Genomic DNA, 19,938 nt, shown 5'->3' with positions numbered 1-19,938 from the left:
AAATGTCAAATTGAGAGGATAAAATAAAAATCGAATTAACACCTGCGATAACGCCCTTACTCCAGTCTCTGTTCATCTTGTTCGGCTGCTGCTCCTTCAGCGGCGTCTTGACCGGCTCGTTCCAATCCCCGGGGGTCCTCAGCGGCGACCCTGGCGACAAAGACGGCGCCCCGATGGGACTGGACGGGCTCCTGGCATCCGACGTGATCGAGTTTATGGACGAGGCCGAGCTGCTTCGCGACACCGAATTCAAGCTGACGGTCTTGGTGACCGGTTTGCCGGCGTTTTCGATGCTCTCGATCAGGGATTTGACCGATTGACGGCTGTTCTGGCGGCTCAGGCTGACTTTGGGTCGTCTGTTGGTCAGGTCGTCGACTTGGAAGCTGGTCGGACGGATGGGAAGAGGCTCGTTGGAAACTGCAAACAAAAACCCAGCTTTACAAGTGTCGAAACGTGCACGAAGTCACAAACAGAAGCGCATCTTATTGAAGCACAAGACATTGCAGGAACGCGACACCGGATTCACACAACAGAAACACATGATAGTTACCTGGGGTGACTGCATAGCGCTGTACTTCAATAAAAATGTTCACTGAGAGGGTGCAGAAAGTACAATTATATTAAACAAAAACTAACCTATTTATTGCTCGATACAAATATTGTTACAAAAAAAAAAAGAAATCATCATTAAATCAATCGTCCTCCAGAGCTCTACTTACAAGACCCGAGAAGTCGCTTTTCGACTTCTTCTCGAACATGTTTTTCAAATCTTTCACTTTCGTTGTTTTTTCTTGGTTGTGTTCTTTGAAGGTATCACCTTTCTTCCTTTCGTAAGTAATACTGAAACGAGTCTTTCTCACCTGACCTCCAAATTCTTCGTAGATGGATTCGTTACTACTGCAATCAATCGAATGCATTCTAGGCAAGGCTATCGGTTTCTTGCCGGAAACAGGCGAAGTTATTTCTTTGGTGGTACGATTGGAGGACACGTAAAAATTGGCGTATACTGGTTCGTAAGATGTCGGTTGGTTCAATCTGGTGGGAGACAAAATTCGAGGATAGACGTGTCTTTGTCCGTGTATTTGTTCCTTCACGTCATCTTCTTTTTTGTAGTGTTCTTTCAAGCTTTCTACCAGGGCCAAATCCTCCTGTTTGATCTCAGACAGGGTTCGAGACGAGTAACGCCTCGAATACCTCTGTAACAATTCTAGTTCTTCTTTGGTCAGCTCGTCAGACGTGCTCTTTCTAGCTTGTAAGAAATCCATCTCTTCTGGCGTGTTTCTTTCCACCGGTGACAATTCTAGTTCTTCTTTGGTAACTTCTTCTGGCATATTTCCCTGTAACAAATCTATTTCTTCTGTTTTTTGTTCAACTGGGGACAAATTTAAATCTTCATTGGTGCGTTTTTCTGATGTCCTCTTTCCAAATGACAACAAATCCATTTCTTCTGATGCGTTCCTTTCAACCGGTAACAAATCTAGTTCTTCTTTGGTAACTTCTTCGCACGTGCTGTTTCCCGCTTGTGGCAAATCTATTTCCACTAATGTGTTTCTTTCAACTGGTAACAAAACTACTTCTTCTTTACTATGCACTCCTGGCACACTCTTCTTTTCAACTGGTAACAAATCTAGTTCTTCTGATTTCTCCTCCACAGCGAAAATCTTAGGTGGTGCAAGTATATCACCATGGTTATCTTGGACTTTGATTCCTTCCTTTAAGAAATCTGAATCTTCAAATTCTTTTACCTTGTAATATTGTCTCTTGTGATTTTCGTATTCTTCCTCATCACTAGCTATGTTACTTGATTTGTCCACATGTTGAATCAAATCTGGACTTTCCAACGTCCTCTTAAAATCTAATTCTTCATAAAGTGTTTGGAAATTATCATCCTTGTCACTTTTTTCAATACCAACATCATCTAGAACCGGCATTTCAACTGTTTCTAGATCTTCTGCCGCCTTGATTTCTTCTTCAAGTCTAGGTGTTTCAGTTTCCTGTGTTTTCGTAGTCAACTCTTCTGTCTGACGCAAAGACGGTTCTTCTCTTTGTTTTGTAGACATTTCTTCTATTTCTTCCGACTCATAATTTTTTATTCCACCCTTACAAATCGTCCCGTCAACTTCCACGTCTTCTACCCCCTTGGCAACAGCTTCATCTGTCTCGTCGCATGCTTCACTTAGCGGACCTCTATCTGGCGCTAGCTCTAGAATCCTCTCGTCAAAATCTAAATCATTTATTTTAATAGAGGGCACTCTCTTAAACTCGCTTTCACTCTCTCTTTCGCCACCACCTTCTTCCAAACCGTCTTCATTCTCCAAATTGTCAAGTCTCGCTTTTGTACTTTCGTCTTTATCTTCACTTTGGTCGTGTTCTTCGTCGTCAAACTTCACCTTCATTTCTTCAATCACGCGACTGTATCTCTGCCTCGAACCGCGTCTGTCCTTTCGTTCCTCTTCGTCGAAATTGTATATAACATTGTCGTCATAATCTAATTGTCTCTTGACGACGTCGTTTAGCGTTTCGGCGACTCCTCGATCGTCACTATCGACGAAACTGGTAACGGCACAGTAGTCAAAATCTTGTTGATCGTCAACTGTCATCTTTTGGTCACCAACAAAACCGCTGTCGTCGAAGTAGTCAAAATCTCCTCGGCGATCTTCTTCGAAACCGTCAGGCTTGTTTCTCTTCGGATCAATATAGAGTTCTTCTATCTGATCATCAAAATAGTGATTTGCTTCAATCATTTCTCGCCCGCCACCACCATGTGAGTAATCAACGAATTCTTTGTCTTTTTCGCTGGAACTGTCAAAATCGCCAATCTTCTGATTCCTATCGTCATAGTAACCGAAGTTTTGTCGACCGCCTTCAGCTTCTTCCGTTAGATCAATAACAACATAGTCGTCTTCGTCTTGCCCAGAATCGTCACCAAACTTCTCGGCACTTTCTTCTGGATTCTGTTCGTCGCCTTCTAGATAGTTGTGTTCTCTCTTGAAGGTGTTGTTATTGATCTGGAAGGTCTTGAAGGTGGAATTGTCTTCGACCATGGAGGCGGGCGGGTCGCGGAAGTCCTCCGGCGGCAGCACCACCTCAGCATCGAAATGTTTGCCGTCTTGTTCCGAGTACATGTTGATCGACTGGAACTTGAACGAGATGTCGTTGTAGCTCTTGCTCTTCGTCGGCTTGAGATTGGTCTTCTTGGGCTGCAGCGCCACCGGCATGCTGTGCCTCTCTTTGTCGGCCTTCTTCAGCACCTTCGACCTCTTCACGACTTTGGACGCTTCCGGAACCACGCTTCGCATGATCGGGTCGTTCATGATCTGCCGCAGCTTGACGTTCTTCTCGACAGACTCCTTCGTTGGTCTGGTGATGAGGACCTTCTTGCGCCGCAACTTGGGATTCTTCTTGAGCGTGGCCTTCCGCTCCGAGGTGCTCAAGAACTCCCTCATGCGCAGCGCCATCCTCTGTTCTTTGGTCAACTGGTCTTCGGGTGTGTTGGGATCGATCTCTCTGCAGATCCTCTCCAGAGTGTCGAAGTTGACGGTGCTCTTCTTGCGCAGCTTCTTCTCCTTCTTGTGCAGCGCCAGCAAGTTGTCGGTGCTGTCGTAGCGTCGAAGACTCGGCTCCTCCTCGCCGGACAGGTCGTTCACGCTGCGACTCCTTCTGAGCTCCACTTGGGGTTGCGGCGGTGGCAGCCCGGCGTCGCTTTGGGCTCGCGCCGCACTCTTTCGACTCGCGATTACCTCGTCGATCGAGGGTCCCAGATCGTCCAAAAGCGAGGAGCGGGTCGGCGTCCACAAGCTCTTCCTGTTGTCTTCGTCGTCGGAGAAGAACGACGCGCGTTCGACGTTGGGCACGGCCGCGTCCCCCACGATCTTCTCCAGTTTGGGGTTAGAAATGACCGACTCTAGCGACGGTTTGCTGATCGCCAACTTACTTTTCGGTTTGCGCGCCACAGGCTTCTGCCTAGGTGTGTTCCCGTCGTAGTGCATTTTCAACACTTTGACAGCTCGCTGCTCTTCCGTCAGCTGATCGTCCGAGAGATTCTCGATCGCCTTGTACCTTCGATCGAGCGACGCCATTAGCATCGCCTCTTTCGACAAACGCTTTTTCGTCGACGCTCTTCTACTACCACCTGGTCGCAAGAAACGGAGATAGAACCATTCTCTCACTCGACCCACTTACCTTTCAGTTTATCGATCTGGGCCTCGAGCTGCTTGATCCTCTCCCGTCCGGCCTTGTTCTCCATGATCAGCTTCTGCAGGTCCTGCTGGGCTTCCGTCTTGAAGTCGTTGGCCACGCGCACCGACGTCAGCAAGTCGTTCTGGAACTTCTCCCACTCTTCTTCCTGCAACCGCGATTAGACGACACCGCTCCACTTCCCACCAACACTCACCTGTTCCTGCTTGGTCTTCTTCAATTCGCTCAGTTCGTTCTCCAAATCGGCGATCTTCTGCTCGGACTCGTTCAGATTTCTTTGCGTCTCTGACAGCACAGTCGACAGTTGTCTCTTGTCGTCCAACTGACACTGGGCCTGGACTTGCAGCTCGTTCACTGCCTCCTGGAACTGTTGCAACTGCTCGGTCAACGCGTTCTTCTCGCCTTGGACCTTCTCGAGTTTGTACTCCAAATCGGACTGGGTCGTTTTGGCGTTGTTCCTCGTCACCTTGCACTCCTCCTGCAAGATCGACACCTGCTCCTTCAACTTCTCAGTCTCGTTTTTGCTCAACGCCAACTGCTCTTTCAAATGCGCCACTTCTGATTCCAAAGCGTCCTTTTCTTTGCGAGCGTTGTCCAACAACTCGTCCAGCTCGGACTTGTCGCTCAGAGTCCTGTCCTGCTCCAGTTCGTTGATCTTCGTCCTGGCATTCTCCAGCAAGTCCTTCAATCGATTGATCTCGATCTGTCTGCTGCTGCTTTGATCCTTCGCCTGGGCCAACTCCTGGTCTAGGAGCTTGTGCTCGGCGTGTTTCGCGTCTAGCGTGCTCTCCAAAGTCGTGACGCGCTCCTTCAGCTGGACGATGTCGTCGTTGTGGCGCAAGTTCTCCGATCTGGAGTCTTCCAAGTCGTTGCCGAGTTGCTCCTGCTTCATCAGCAACGTTTCGCGCTCTTCTTGGGCCGACTTGAGCAGATCCACGAGTTTCTGTTCTCGTTCGGCGGCGCTCTCGAACTGGCCGCTCTCGTCTTTGTAGAGGATGTGCTTCAGGGACTCCACGTCGTTTCTGGACTCGTTGAGACGTTCGGTCTGTCGGCACAAAGACTCGAACATCAGAGTCTTCTCTTCGTTGAGTCTGACATTCTCTTGTTGGAGCTCGTTGAGTTGGCGCTGGAGGTCGGTCAACTCTTGCAGAGTCGCTTGGAGCTCTTCGTTGGTGCTGAAGAAAAGCTTGTGAAAGGGAGTCGAAGAGTCTCGACGAGTTACCTGTAGTGAGTCTCTTGCATTTGGTTGATTTTGTCTTGGAGGCAAGCCACGGAGACTTCGCTGACGTTGCTGCTCGAGTGTTTGTCCCACTCCGGCGTGGGACAGGCGGTGATGTCGCCGCCCTCGTCTAACAACTGTTAAAAATCAAACGACAATCTTTTTTGACAGCTCGGGGACTTACGTTGGTCGCTATGGAAGCTGGTGCTGAGCTATGGTGTCTCGATTCGTAGAGCAATTGTTGCTTCTCGTTGTCCGACAGGGGCGAATGGGAGACATCTCTCAGTCGGTTCCTCAAGATCGTGTTCTCGTCGGACAACTGTTCGATCTTCTGGTTCGACTCTTCCTGGGACATCTTCAGCTGGGCGATCTCGTGCTGGAGCTTGGTCAGCTGTCCGGTTTGTTCGCCTAGTTGGAGGGCCAGAGTGGACTTGTCGTTGGCCATCTGGGCCAGTTGCTTCTGCAACGCTTCGGTCGACGAATCGGGAGCGTTATCTCCCGACTCCTTGTTGTTGTTTTTGTTCAACGCCCTGTTCTTATCATGTTTCTTGTCGGCGACTTTGTCTAGCTTATCTTTCGACTCGGCCTTCTTCGGTTTGGCACCTTTGGCTCTTTGATCGACATTTAGGTTGGTGATGGACGACGACCTCGACAAGTCCTCGGGCGTCTGCGCTTCGATCTTGGACGACTGCTGTCCTCTGCGGAATATAGCTTTGAGGCTCTTCATCTTCACCATATCAGGACAACAGGACGGTGCGAAACTTTTTGGTGTCAGTCTTTACTCGGGATTACTGTAATGCGATCAGTGATTTTTCCCCTGAACGGCCGCACTTTTACCCCGGGTGACGTAATCGAAACGATTTACTCGAATTGGATTACGTCCTCGCCGAGTCAGACGCTTGACCCCTCGACGTGGGCGCCGAATGGACGCTCGCGAAAAATAACTCGACGCAAGATATTAAAGTTTTTTCTGATGCACTCGACTTATGAATGGTCTCGACGATTTGTCGAAGGCCGAGATGGAGATCTATTTATGGACTTGCACATTTCATAAATAAAATAACTCGCCGGTCACGGTCTCGACGCCGAAAAATGCGATACAATTTTTCTTTTTGTCAAAATTTCATGATTTCGTTCGTTTACGAACGGGACCACGACGAAAACCGATCGATATCAATTTTTCCGCTCTATAAATAAGTATGAGCGTACGTGCATGCAAATGGTTGATGACACTTTCATCCCTCTTACTTAATTAACGAAATTCGTGGAATTAGATGAGTTGGTACACACGAAAACATCGGTTGTTTGTCAACAAGTGCAGAGACAGCAAATTGAGTTAGCTACAGCGCTGAGTGGTTCGTTATCGATACATTTGGGAGTTAAAAAAAAAAGAACAAAAATGAGTTCTGTTAATTTTTTTGCCAGTTTTATCAACTTCAATTAAAACTGAACTATAAAAAGGGGACTACAAAAGTGTAATAGAAATAAATTTAACAAAAAAAGACCATACGAATTTGAGGTTAGGTGTTCACTATTATTCGTGCCAAAACCAACCGGCACCACCTGTTGAATTAAGTTGGTGAAAACAAAATTACACAAAGTATACTAATGGTAATTTTGATATTACTAGGATGCCCCAGATCTTTTTATCCATTTCTTCTGTCAATTCACGAGCTATTACACGTAAGCGCAAAGGAATTTCCAAAATTTCCTGCAACTCGTATTTTTATTTCACTTTTCATAAGCCACAGTTAAAACCATTGACACCATCGACCATCCTCCTAACGTGATCCTAACCAAACATTTTTATTTCCCCCATGTCAAAAGTCAAATCTAATGAGGTACACAACGTTGCCGGTTGATTTTCTGGGTAGATTGCAGTGTTGGTGGTTATTTGGTTTAGACATAGACACGACTTCCAGTCACTATTGTACAGTCGGTTGCAAAAAAAATCGAGTACATCATAAAAATCAAGAGAATTGATTTATAATGGCATGATTTTTCAAATAGGTTATGTTTGACACAAGGAATGTCATTAAGTCTGACGTAGAAATGAAAAATTTTGACATTTTGCTTGTCTCGGTAACATCAAAATTGACAACAAGAAGGATGAATTAAACTAGAGAAAATTTCATGTACCTACTCGATTTTTTTGCAATCGACTGTACACTCGGCTCAACTACTAATGTCACATACTTTTAGACAAATATATTTCGAAGGCAGAATGCTTATCGTCTTAAAATCTATTTAATCTATCTTTGTCAATTTTTAAACAAAAGGATTTGTAAGAGTTACTTTTTTATCACTTATAATTTTACTCGACCAACTTAAAATAAATATGTAGTACTGAAGCAGCGTTTCTATTGCTTTTTGTAAAATTATACACTTTTGAACAATAGTGATTAGATGTCTGGGTATTTTGATTTAAGCAAAAAAATTTAAAAATGTAATATCTGCTGTAATATTACTTGGTTTACTTAGTATTGATTATGTAATAACAACGTGTACAATCAGCCATTGACCTATCAATATTTTGAGCACATATAGTATTTGTTAAGATAATTTAAACGAGAAGTGTCTCCTGTTAGTCAAAAACAAATTCTTAGCCGTATGACCAAATCTGGAAATATTTGGAACGAATTTCTCTATATATTTATAAGAATACTGGGCAGATTCTGGTTATAACGTTGATTGTAAGGGAGCAGACGTCGTTATCGTTGGATTTTATGAATCGAAAACATAATAGTTAATCATTTTGGACAGAAATTAATATTAAACACAAAATCAAGTAGGCTTGGTAAAGTAACAAATTAAATTAAATACCGTAAAAAGACTAATTGCTTCATATTTTGCGGTTTACAGATTTTGTGTACTTTTAATTAAAAGACTTTTATTCTTTATACAACACTGAAAGAATGACTGATAGTGATTAGTCTTAGTTTTATTATAGGAAAAAAATTCAAGTCGGCTTCTTAATTCATCAGATCTGAGTGCTATAGAAAGATTATGGTGTCTATACGGAATGACATAATGTTGCTTTCAACGAGGTACCTACGTGAATGGAAAGTGGGATGTTGGGAGAGCGTTTGTCGGAGAAATATGATTTTGAAAATTGTTTCTTTTTATGCGTCAATTACATTTTGTCACTTCTGTTAACAAAAATGTAACATTTCAATACAGGGTGTTATTGAAAGTTGTACAGATATTTTAACCACGAGCTACTGGCTTCATGTAGAATTCGGAAAAAATATTTAAAAAATTCTATGTCAAAAAATAAAAGGACATTTATTTTTTGAGTTACAATTTTTTTAAATTGCTTTTAGTTTTCTACGTTGTTCTACAACCTCGTAGGTAAAATTTCGCCACATTTTAAAAATACACCCTGTATATCATGTTTTATAAAATGTACGCCAATGCGAAGTAACCTATAGGAAATATGCTTTAAAACAAGGAAACCGCATTGGTGTACATTTTATAAAATATGATATACAGGGTGTATTTTTAAAATGTGCCAAAATTTTACCTACAAGGATGTTTGGCAACGTAGAAGACTAAAAGCAATTAAAAAAAATTTAGCTCAAAAAATAAATGTCAAGTTTATTTTTTGACATGGAATTTTTTAGATATTTTTTCCGAGTTCTAGATGAAGCCAGTAGCTCGTGGTTAAAATATCTGTACAACTTTCAGTAACACCCTGTATATAATTTGTTCTATATTTCTCTCTTCGCATTTGCGTGGTCGAGAGCTAAAGCTACAATTAAAAAAATGTAACGGATTTGGTATTTTAAAAATAGTTATTTGTGTATCAAGGCCAAAAAGTGTATCTTTTTCGAGTCTGAGTTTTCTGGCCGAGGCTTGAAAACAGGCGAAGACAAAAGGCACTTTTTGGCCGAGGTGCACATTACATTTCTTAGACGACCGCACGAACTACAAAGCAAAAGACATCATAGGAAAAATTACAAATTTATTTTGTATCTACCCTTTTCAAATACAACGTGATCAACAATGGCTGAGTCTGTTGGCAATGAAACAATTGAAAAATCTTGGGTGTTTTTTTTTTTGTTACGTAATTGGTAATGACTGGATGTTTTAACTTGACAGGGCATTAAACATTTTTTAGGTTATGTCGGTTATGTTTATGCTATTACATACAAAAATGAACCTTTGATGGTACATTTCAAATGTGCCTGTCGAAACTGTCAAAGCTGACAACCGGAAATGCAGTGGTACCAAAATCATTCAAATTTTCATTATTACCAACAGATGACCCCACAGTCAGCGTCCGAAAAAGAGTTACTTTTCGTCCGTTTGTGAGTACGTAAAATTACCGTTTTCATTAAGGGTGCCTAAAAAATATGTTCATCAGCTTCTTTTAAGTACTTAATAGTTTTGAAGTAATTTAACTAAAACAGCCAATTATGGTCTTTTGTTGGCAATTTTGCAGCTTTTTTTATCTTTCAATCTGTAACTTTCGTGAACTTGTCTTAATAAATGACATATATGATACACATTAAAGACACAACATTGTAATTTAGAAGCAAAAAGAATCAGATCGTTTTTTGCACTTTTTTATTATTTCTGTATCAGTGTGATGACAGATGACATTCAAAGCTGAGCCGAATGTACACATCGCTCATGTCGGAACAAATATTCTAAAAATTAATAGAAATGTACGTATGTCAAATGACATCACCAACTGCAAAAATATAAGTTTTTCATTCATAGATTTTTTTTTTTTTAAACATTTTGTTAAAACAAAAAATTCCATTACAATTTAATGATCATTTTGATAAATCATTTTGATTCACATACGTTGCGTAAACAATACATAAAATAACTGTTAAAATGCACGAAAAGCGAACCTAACTTTTCATTTTCCCCTAGATCAAAATTCTACAGCGTTGTCATATGTATTTGGAGGGAAATTGCGGTGTTGGATCTTCGATATGTGAACAGGGTGTACCCGTTATACTAGTCCAAATTTAGGTCACGTGACCTATCCATCTGGTGCAACTGATCAAATCTTGAAATCTAGTTTGCCATAAAAAGATTTAGATTAACGTAGATATTATGTGTCAAAAAGAATGACTCACTTTAAGTTCCTTGAAAATAAAACTTTGATATTTCTTAGCACTCTTCAATCCCGATACTGTTCAAACACGATTTAAATTTACGATGACCGACTGATTAACAAATTGACATGCGAAAACACTTGACCTTGAAATGATTAACACCTGTACAACTTTGACAGATACAACTCAACTTGAAGTTAAGTATCACTGACAGATTTGTCCCACTTTTGTGACAAACGAAGCTCCTCCGAACTAATCTACGACTCCCTTTTTGTTCTTCACGGCCGACTCGAGCGCTTATCGTTTTTATCGACCGTTGCGGTAATTTACAACCGTTAACAATCTTCAATTTTCTGTACTTCACGGTATTAAATTTCTCAGTAAAATGAGTAAATATTTTCTACTAGAGCGGTTATGTAAACTAAGCTAATTTTCTCGCTAATTTTACAAAACTGCACGTGGAAAAAACGTTAACAATGTTTGCTAAAAAATGACCACGGGATCGTTACTAACGCTAACCACGTGAAGGGATTACTAATCGCAATCTAAAGCCACCTTATCCTCATTTTTTTACTTATTTTGAAAGCGAATAAACCAATACATTTCCAAAATGACTTACATATATTGAAATCTTACGAAACACATCATTATAAATAGTACTAATTAATTACTTTTTGACGTGCACATTAATGCTAATTCCACCTAATTACAATCAAAATGAAATATTTCTCACGTGTTTTATCGTTGGGCAATTTCTTAACCAACGACTTAATTCCTTGTCGTTAATTATTCCGCATCGTTAGAGAAATTAAGTAACAAATTAGAGTAGGCGCTGAAAGTCAGACGTGTGCCAGTTATAGACTTGACAGTAGCGACAGTCAATTGTTGAGTCAGTAGGCGAAAAAGCCCACTTGATATGGCGATGATACATTTTTCAAAGAATAGTAAAAATACAAAGTTACGAAAAAATTTCGGTGAAGTGTGTCGGCTTCGAAAACAACATCTGATAAGCTATCGGTTATCTGTTTCTCAGACAGAGAAGTTACGATCCCAAGTCGCAAACATTTCCGTTCTGAAATGATTTTTTCATTGGCCAGGTGCTAAAAGATGCGACCCTGACCGTTCGCTTAGCCCAATTAGCCCACTTCCCCAAAATGCACTCGAACAATCTCTTATGTAAGTCACGAAAAAGGACTAATTATCTAGTTTACTTTTGACGCATCGTATAATTTACAACACAAACATCGTCGACCTTGGTGTGGAGTCAAAGACGCTCCAGTATCACCGTGAGAAAGCCTCCTTTGATAATTAACACCGCCGTCACGGTCCGATTGATCAAAAAACGACGATCCAGAGACGCTGTGCAGCTGTCGCACCAGGTATGTGGGTCGCCGAAGAAAATCGCCCATTTCCATTGACCTCCATCCGGCGCGCCATCGTTATTCAAGCGGGCGCGGGTCTGGTCGAGCGCGTGTCCGAATTTCGAGCAGGGCCCCCGAAATGGCTCGACCAGTCCCGCCCCGACCGTATCTTATCTCGACTGTTTTTCCCGTGAAAAACAATCGAGTTGCGTCACCGTTTCGAAAAAGCGAAGAAAAGGCGACGCGATCTTTACCGGAGAAAGTAGGCCGTGCACATCGCTGCTGTAATTTGTCTTTATTGTTTGTGAGCGCGGCCAATTACCCAAAACACTTGATTGCCCAATAAAAACAAACTACGATCGAGGGAAAAAAACCACGCACACTGCGATCTCCCTGTTGCGGTGACAATAGCGGTCCGTTAGAAAGGCGGCCGCGTCGTTGCACCATCACCACACGACGACCACGACGGTCCACCTCTTGGACCGTCGCCACCGGGATAACGTCCACCACCCGTGATACCGAAGACGCCGTTCGAAACGTCGCACCCACGAAAAACAAACGACCGGACGAAAACAAACACGCACGACCACCTTGACAACGTAAACTCGCTGCCTCGTTCGAACGACTATCAAGAAGGCGACCGTTGGCGGCGGTGGTGGGGGTATTGAGGTAGACCGCTCTCAGCAGGGCCGTAATGCCGTATTCGGAAATTATCTCTTTATTTATGCGATCGCTGGAAGGATTTAAATGTTGATTGGCGCACTATTGTGGCTTTTTGTCGCCAGACGAGGACGAATCGAACGACGAAAAAATTCGATCGATCCACTGACCTCTCAAGGTTAAAGTTTACGGATTTTCGAACGTGGCTCGGATTTCGGCGGGCGTGTGGGGATTCGAACCGGCCTGGATGCCGTGCCGGCGAGGTGTACTGGGTCCGTTGAACTTGGGAGAGTAATAACGATTAACATAACTACATCGAGGTACTTTTGGTGATCTTCATCGGCACATAAATCAGACAGATTGAAAAATACCACAAGATGTCGTGAATACGTGTTGAATGCAAATGGTAAAATATTTACGTTTATATAAATAAAAGAATGTTTATAAAAGACAGAAAAGCTGTATCGTCAACATGACACTGTGCGGTGCCCTCCAGAAGAAAACATTCTACAGTAGGTTCGTTAATTGGTACCAGGTCGCACAATTTTAACAGATAACAGAAGTATTTATGAGGTGTTTGTTGACTGTGGAGTAAGTATTTTTGAAGGTCTTCAAACAAAACAATTCTTTCTTATCTTAATAAAACTTAATAATAATTAAATTTAACAAAACATATTTTCGAAACAAACATAGAAATGTAAATAGGAAACTGTATCGGTGTTCATTTATATTTCTCCTCAAAGTTGGCATTGAAGAGTCGATTGTGAACGCACCACGGATTACGGCATGATTACGGATCACGGAATCAGCTGTTTCAATCTAACCTCACTCTTTGCTTTGTTTGTGTTTGTACTCTGCAGCCTGACGCGTGGTGCGTTCACAATCGACTCTTCATCGCCAGCTTTGAGGAGAAATTTAAATGAACACTCGATATGATCGTCACGAGTTGAATGTGCTGCTCCGGTCTCACGATTATTAATCACGCGTTGATATTTGATGAGAGAATATACTGAATGAATAAATGATAAACATTTAAATCCATAAATAGACGCCACTGGTATTCCTTTCTGATAACAATTTTTTGGGATCGACTTATTGATTGCGTTCTTATGTCTCCCCAAGGCCTAGCACATCTTTTCCCAGCTTACAATCGCGCAATTTGAAGAAACATTTTTAGCTGTCAAATTTAACAAATGTCGTTACCGTTAGAAACGGACCAAAACAGAGAGATTGTTTTATATCATTGCTGCGATATCTTCTTGCTACCCTATTTCAGCCAATTAAAATCGTTGAAAAGGCATCACGTGACACATGAATTTTAGTCTCGAATGTATAGATTAGGGAATTTGTGCTAGTGGCGCCAAAAATGATAACTTCATATCCTTGAGGAGAAATTTAAATGGACACACGATCTATTGTAAATTAGATACAATCAGGGTCCTTTGAAAATGAGCGAAATTTCCAAAATATTGTCTGATAAGTGAATTTGAAAAAAAATACAAGAACGAGTAAGTGAAACGATTCCAAAAATTGTGTCTCTTGGACACCGACTATGCTGAACAAATTGTTTCTTAAATTCCTTTTCCGGTGGAGATCAGACGATGTAAATTCGGCCGATGGTGCCGTCAAATAATCCGAAATAAGATACTAGGAGTTGTCTGCGACTCGTGCTTATTTCCACAAAAAAAAAAAAATCGAAAATAATTCGTACACCTTGGAGATTATAACTGAAAGTTTATCGACATCTCTCCAGTCAATTAAATAAAATAAGTGTTTGCAAACTTCACCGATGGTCAACTTAAAAACCATGTAAATTGCTCCGTTGGTCTCCGATAATAATAATTACTAACGATATTTAAACCAACTACATTTTATATTGTGATAAAATAAATATAAGATCAAGAATGCTGTGGAGCGTCATTTATTCCATTTAAACATGTGACGAACGGCACTCTTGATATAAAATTTACTTGATCACACGATATCAATTTTTAGGATAGGTAATTGTTTTTTTGTCTTTTTGTTTTGTTCGTTTTATTACTTGAATTTTTTCTTGGTACCTTTCCATAACTTTTGGTTTCTAACTTAACTGTTTTGTAAACATTCGGCAACATTTTTTCTCTTTTACCTGTCTTAATTTTTTTTAAATATGTACATGTAGTTTTTGCTACTAGAAAATGAAATCATGAGTTTTTGTAAATTCCTCATTGGAAATCAGTCACGGTTAGGGATTCCAGTGAAACGTCATATCGGGTGTTTTTTTTTAATTTCACCTCGTAGTAGGCGTTGGAGAGTCGATTGTGAACGCACTACTCTTGTAAAACGTAAGATTTAAACAGCTGATCCGTAATTCGTAACCTGCATAGTGCGTTCACAATCGACTCTTCAACGCCTACTATGAGGTGAAATTTAAAAAAACGCCCAGTTGCGACCTCGACTTTGTCTCGGTCTTCAATCTCTGGGCTTAGCACAAAAAGACTCACTTCTACTCTTAATCATATAATCTACTATTTTTTAATTTCTTCATAAAATTATCCTTGACATTCAACGTTGAAATAAGAATCTAACGTTTATTGATCTAGAGGCTTAAAAAGAGCAGGAACAGCATCAAAATAAAGAAAAAAATCTATTGTTTTTTCTTAGTGTCAAACTTCTACGTTCGAAACTTTGATGATTTTTTCCACATCACCGAGTCAAAACATTCCTGATTTAAGACGTATCCAATAAAATTTTATTACACTTTCCAACTAAACACAATTTTTACAATCATCCGTAGTCAACCACTGACTTTTTAAACCCTTCATAATAGAGTAATAAAAGTTTAGTGCCTACAATTCAAACCAGTTCACCAGGATGAATGTGTTGTTTGGACCTAATTAACAATATGAAAGATAAATAAACCACAAAAGAAACCGACGATGCAGTTTACCTACTCCATCGTTCTACCGACAGTGACCATCGGAGCAATTTAACGTTGCTCTCGTCAACGTATTGGTGGAATTTTGCTAAAAATATTAGGCAGTCTATCATTGATTATTATTTTCTGGTTTTGTTACAACGAAAAAAATATTTTTGGAAATTGTAATTCTTCTGGGCAAATCTGGGAGCCCCAGCCTCCAACTCCGGCCCTGGCGGCCCGCCGCGAGCCTCCGTACCGCTGCTCTCTTCGTCTTCAGCACCACTCTCCCCAGCTCCACGGGCCCATCTCGGACACCGCCGTTCCCCTCGGCCACCCCCGTCGCCGCCTTCCCGTTCCCACGGCCAAAAAGGGCCGCCACATGTCGCGTTTTTCCAAGCGACCGGAAATTCGTTCTCGATTAGATTCCCGTGCATTCCGTGATTCAGCTGTTTCGACCGCAACGGTGTTCGTCACCGCCGCCATCTTTCCGTCGAAAAGGCGTCCGCTCCACCACCTGCCGGTGCCAAGGTCGCCGCTCCTCCGGTCGCCTTTCCTCGGCGGAATGCCGCACGCGGGACGATGCGTTTGTTGCCGCGAACCGGTCGCATTCCGCCCCCGGCGGCGGCAGAAAAAGAGAAATTGCCGCGACCGAGTAGGCGACGTTCGACTCACGTGACTGGATCGGCGGGTCCTTCTGGGGGAGTCTGGGTCCGTCGATGGGCATGGCGAAAAATCCCAAGATGGATCGATGACCCTCCGCGATTTATGCGATGCCATGACCATAACGGTCGAGTCGTTTGCGCCGATTTTTACTGCATTCGATAATGGTTTTTTTCTACGGCGAATAATAAAAAGCGCAGAACCAGTGAAACGAGAAGAGTAAACAAGTGGAGTGTAAAATGACGAAAAAAACCACTAAAGATAATGTGCCGATGTAAATGTCAAAGATACATTTACTTTTTAAGGGTAATCGGTGTCTCCAACAGTAATCGTAAAAATATTGCACCTTTAATGTTGTTTGTCGAGAACGGTTTCCCCGGAAATGATACCGATTTTACGTCTTAATTACAAGTTTTTTTACTATGTTTATCGTTGATCTAGAGTGCTGCAATTCACTTATAAAGACTAAAGTGGCCAATAAACACCATATAAATGCATTGACGCAATTTTGATTTTAATTCCAATCCCGAGATGTCTCAATCGAAGCCTTATTTTTTCAAATACATATACCTCAAATTCAGAAACAAGTGTGCTATTTAAAACTTGAAGTTATCATCACTTTCGGCGAAATCTGTTGCTATAAAGTTTACGATTACAATTTTTTTTTAAGATCAGGTGATTTTTTTTAATTCGCAAAATTAAAGTTTCATTGGAAATTACGTTTGACAAAGACAAAAATGGAGCAATACGGCAATAAAGAAAGCTAAAATTACTGATAATGCAAATTGTGGGTCATAGAACTTGCATTATTTGGCACAATCGTTAAATTTTAATTATTTGATAAAATTACAAATCGAGGTTTCCCACTGCATTTACATATTTTTTGTTGTTGTAGTGAGATAGCCTAATATTGATGATATCATGCGTTCAAATGAAAACCTGGGCTGAGTAGGCGTTGAAAAAAGTTAATCATTTGGAACATTTGAATTTCCCGTCGATTGACACGAATGACATTTGTTTATGTTTAATCGGCACATGATTTGTTTCAACATGTTTGTTTTCAGCAAAGGGTCCCTTAGATATTTGCTTCGAGAATAGGAATCGTGAATTGTTCTATTTCTAATGTAAAACATTGCAAAGAAAGAAAAAAACAGATGTTTATTTTAGGTTGGCTGTCAACATGCTCTAATTACAACTGTCAATTTACACTTAAAAAAGCAAAACAATTGACGGTTTCCCAGCCTAGGTTTTCATTTGAACGCCCGATATCAGACTTTTTGACTAATCTTCTTAGTGAAAGTGAAGTATTTTTCTGAGAGATCTTTCCCTTTCCAATTAAGTATTGCTCCAGTTACTAAAATACACAGATGACTGTAATCACAAAAAGACCTTGAACCAACTTCAAGGTTCAAATCTGCTCGATCACCAGATCTAAGCCCAACAGAATACATTTGGGATGTATTGAAGAAGACATTAATTATGGGATTGTTCCCTTTAGTGTTCTAGAGACCATTGCAATGTGCTTGAAAAACTATCCTTCAGAAGCACCAAACCAATTTTATTTTTTATTCCATTTTGATTTTTTTTTATTTTTACTGATAATTACTTAGCCTTTTTGAGTAGTTAGTACAACGTTCGGAACACAAAAAACATTTAATTATTTTCTTTATTTGTAAAACGAGCTCTCAAAAATGTTTTCAGCAAAATTTTGTTCCTTTTGTGTTTTTCATTTGTTGAAAGAAATGTAGCAATGTCATTCGCCATTTTGAATAATTTTATAGAAAATCATCAACTACCTTGTTTCAGAATTTTTCAGCGAAGCTAAATTAGTAAATAGTACCTACATTCTTCAATGAGCGTATAATAATGACTAGTATTCAAGAGGATGAAAATTGCAACACGAGCCGTAGGCGAGTGGTGGAATAATCCGAGTGAATAATAGCCATTATACGCGAGTAGAAGACTATACTTTCTCCACTCCATTCTAAAAGCAATTTTTGAACAACTTGAAGTCAACATCACTCTTTTACCTTGTTTTCACTTTCAACAAGTTCTAAAAACCTGTCTTCTGATATCATGACATTTAAATAATAATTTAGAATATCTACTATCAGTGCATACAATGTCAAACTTTATATCATTCATTGGAATGTCGTAATGACATAGTTTGCCGCACCACCGTTATAAAGTGACACATTACCGCACTGACGTAAGAATTTTGCTTGGTACCTAATTCTTTCACTTCAAAATTTTCAGAATGCCTTCTACTGATTTTTGCTTGGCTTTTATGAAGCCAAATAACCTTAAATAGCCCTTAAACTCTTTTTTCATGGTTTATACACTTTTCTATCCATTTGGTAAAAAACTGGTGCACAAAATAAGACACGTTTGCATAAATTAGTCGATTTCATTCTTCCCATCTTTCGCAGTGCAATTTTTACTGCAGCGTGCAAAGGACATTGATCTCTTTAAAATATTCATCGTATTGCTGTAATTTGTCTATGTGTCAAAACCTTTCAAAAGCAGTTATTACATAACCGATCGATGTCCAACCATTTATTTTGCCTAAAAACGTTTTAAATTAAGTATTCATCAATATCCTTCGCGTGCCATACTTTCTGCAAAAAAAACTTGCAAATCTTGTGAGAATTTAATTACACACAACTTTTTCTTCAAATAATTCATCACATCTCCACGTGACTTTTTTAAATTAAAATTAGTCGGTCATTAGTTACACAAGATTTTTGCTTAAGATGCTATGGTGTTTCTTTATTTGCAAATTTCGGAAAGCTATCGGCATTGTTTTTCAGTGTGTCGCCGTTACGGCGCCGTCGAGTTTAAGGGGCAATTTAAGTGGCGCCGCTGCGATGCAATCAAATACAAAGGGTTAAATGTTAAACTTTTATTGGTTTCGAGACCATCCAGTGTCATTTAGCATCCACATGCGAGTGCAATTTCGCTAAAAATTTTACTGTTTCTTGAAACATCCTACACTTCCTTTACTATTGACAGAAAAAACCTTTATCTAGCGCTGCAACAGTAAAAACCATCCTGGTGGTGACAAATCGTTTGACAAAACACGTCGTAATTATGCGGAACTGTTTCATGCACAGAACAGGTGTGAAATGCACTCTTAACAATAAGAAATAACTAGAAAATGATCACGTTTTGAGTGAATCTTTTGTGGGACATAACAGAAAGCTGTGTGAGGTGTCCTCAGCTGTTACCACTTCCCTCGAATCATTAGGAAAACATTTCAAATTTAGCACAATCATTTTTTTATAGGTTCGTGTTGGGCTATTGACAGCTGGTAACTGTCATTCTCCTGTCAAAAGCAAGATTAGAACTGACACTTTCGCAAAAATATTTTTGTAAACGTAAATAAAACGTTTGATGAAAAATCACGTTTCATCTTATTCAACCCCCAATTCGCTCCTAATTCCCGTTTCCTGACACCAAAAAATATCCACCAGAAACTGTTTCGCAACAACTCACTTCCTCAACGTAACATTGTCTCCGTAGATCGTCTGCGGCCTCTTGTTACCCTTCTTGCCTTCATTATTGTTGTTCAACGAAGGGGAAGACGCCGATATGGGCCTCACCTGCAACACCCCTTAAAAAACGTCTCCGACAGCGCACCCCTCGCATACCTCCACGGTCCTGATATTGTTGTTGTTGTAGACCGTCCTCGTCGGTTTGCTGAACCACGACTTGGCGTCGTTGGTTTGCCTGACTCCGGCCCTGCAACCAAGATCAGATTATGTGAACAGTGACACCCATTGTGAATGACAATCGTTGATGACCGATTGACCTTAAACACTTGATACGGTGACCGTAGTCTGGTCGTCGACTTCTTCGCGACCGCCAAAC

The 19,938-nt window shown here is 40.8% G+C and overlaps 2 protein-coding genes across 9 annotated transcripts in view; both read right to left on the bottom strand.

Annotated features, from left to right (window-relative positions):
* LOC138129696 (ankyrin repeat domain-containing protein 29-like) overlaps positions 1–19,938 on the bottom strand; it is a 263,705-nt gene that overhangs the window by 146,316 nt on the left and 97,451 nt on the right. The window lies entirely within an intron of this gene.
* Positions 616–19,938, bottom strand: part of LOC138129691 (centromere-associated protein E-like) — a 40,179-nt gene continuing 20,856 nt past the window's right edge. For 3 of the 6 annotated variants that reach the window (XM_069045961.1, XM_069045963.1, XM_069045962.1), the window contains 7 exons: positions 19,719–19,809; positions 19,564–19,670; positions 5,601–6,114; positions 5,420–5,553; positions 4,394–5,372; positions 4,183–4,345; positions 616–4,132 (listed from right to left, as the gene is read on the bottom strand). In XM_069045961.1, coding sequence (XP_068902062.1) covers positions 693–4,132; positions 4,183–4,345; positions 4,394–5,372; positions 5,420–5,553; positions 5,601–6,114; positions 19,564–19,670; positions 19,719–19,809 — 5,428 coding nt within the window. In that variant the 3' untranslated portion in view covers positions 616–692. Of the gene's footprint in view, positions 4,133–4,182; positions 4,346–4,393; positions 5,373–5,419; positions 5,554–5,600; positions 6,208–12,103; positions 12,535–19,563; positions 19,671–19,718; positions 19,810–19,938 lie in introns of those variants that run through there. The other 3 variants (XM_069045966.1, XM_069045967.1, XM_069045964.1) reach the window with 3 other exon arrangements.

The sequence above is a fragment of the Tenebrio molitor genome, chromosome 4 (genome assembly GCF_963966145.1).
Source record: "Tenebrio molitor chromosome 4, icTenMoli1.1, whole genome shotgun sequence".
NCBI lineage: Eukaryota > Metazoa > Arthropoda > Insecta > Coleoptera > Tenebrionidae > Tenebrio > Tenebrio molitor.
The sequence above is the reverse complement of the archived record's forward strand: the minus strand, read 5'-3'. Positions and strand labels throughout refer to the sequence as shown.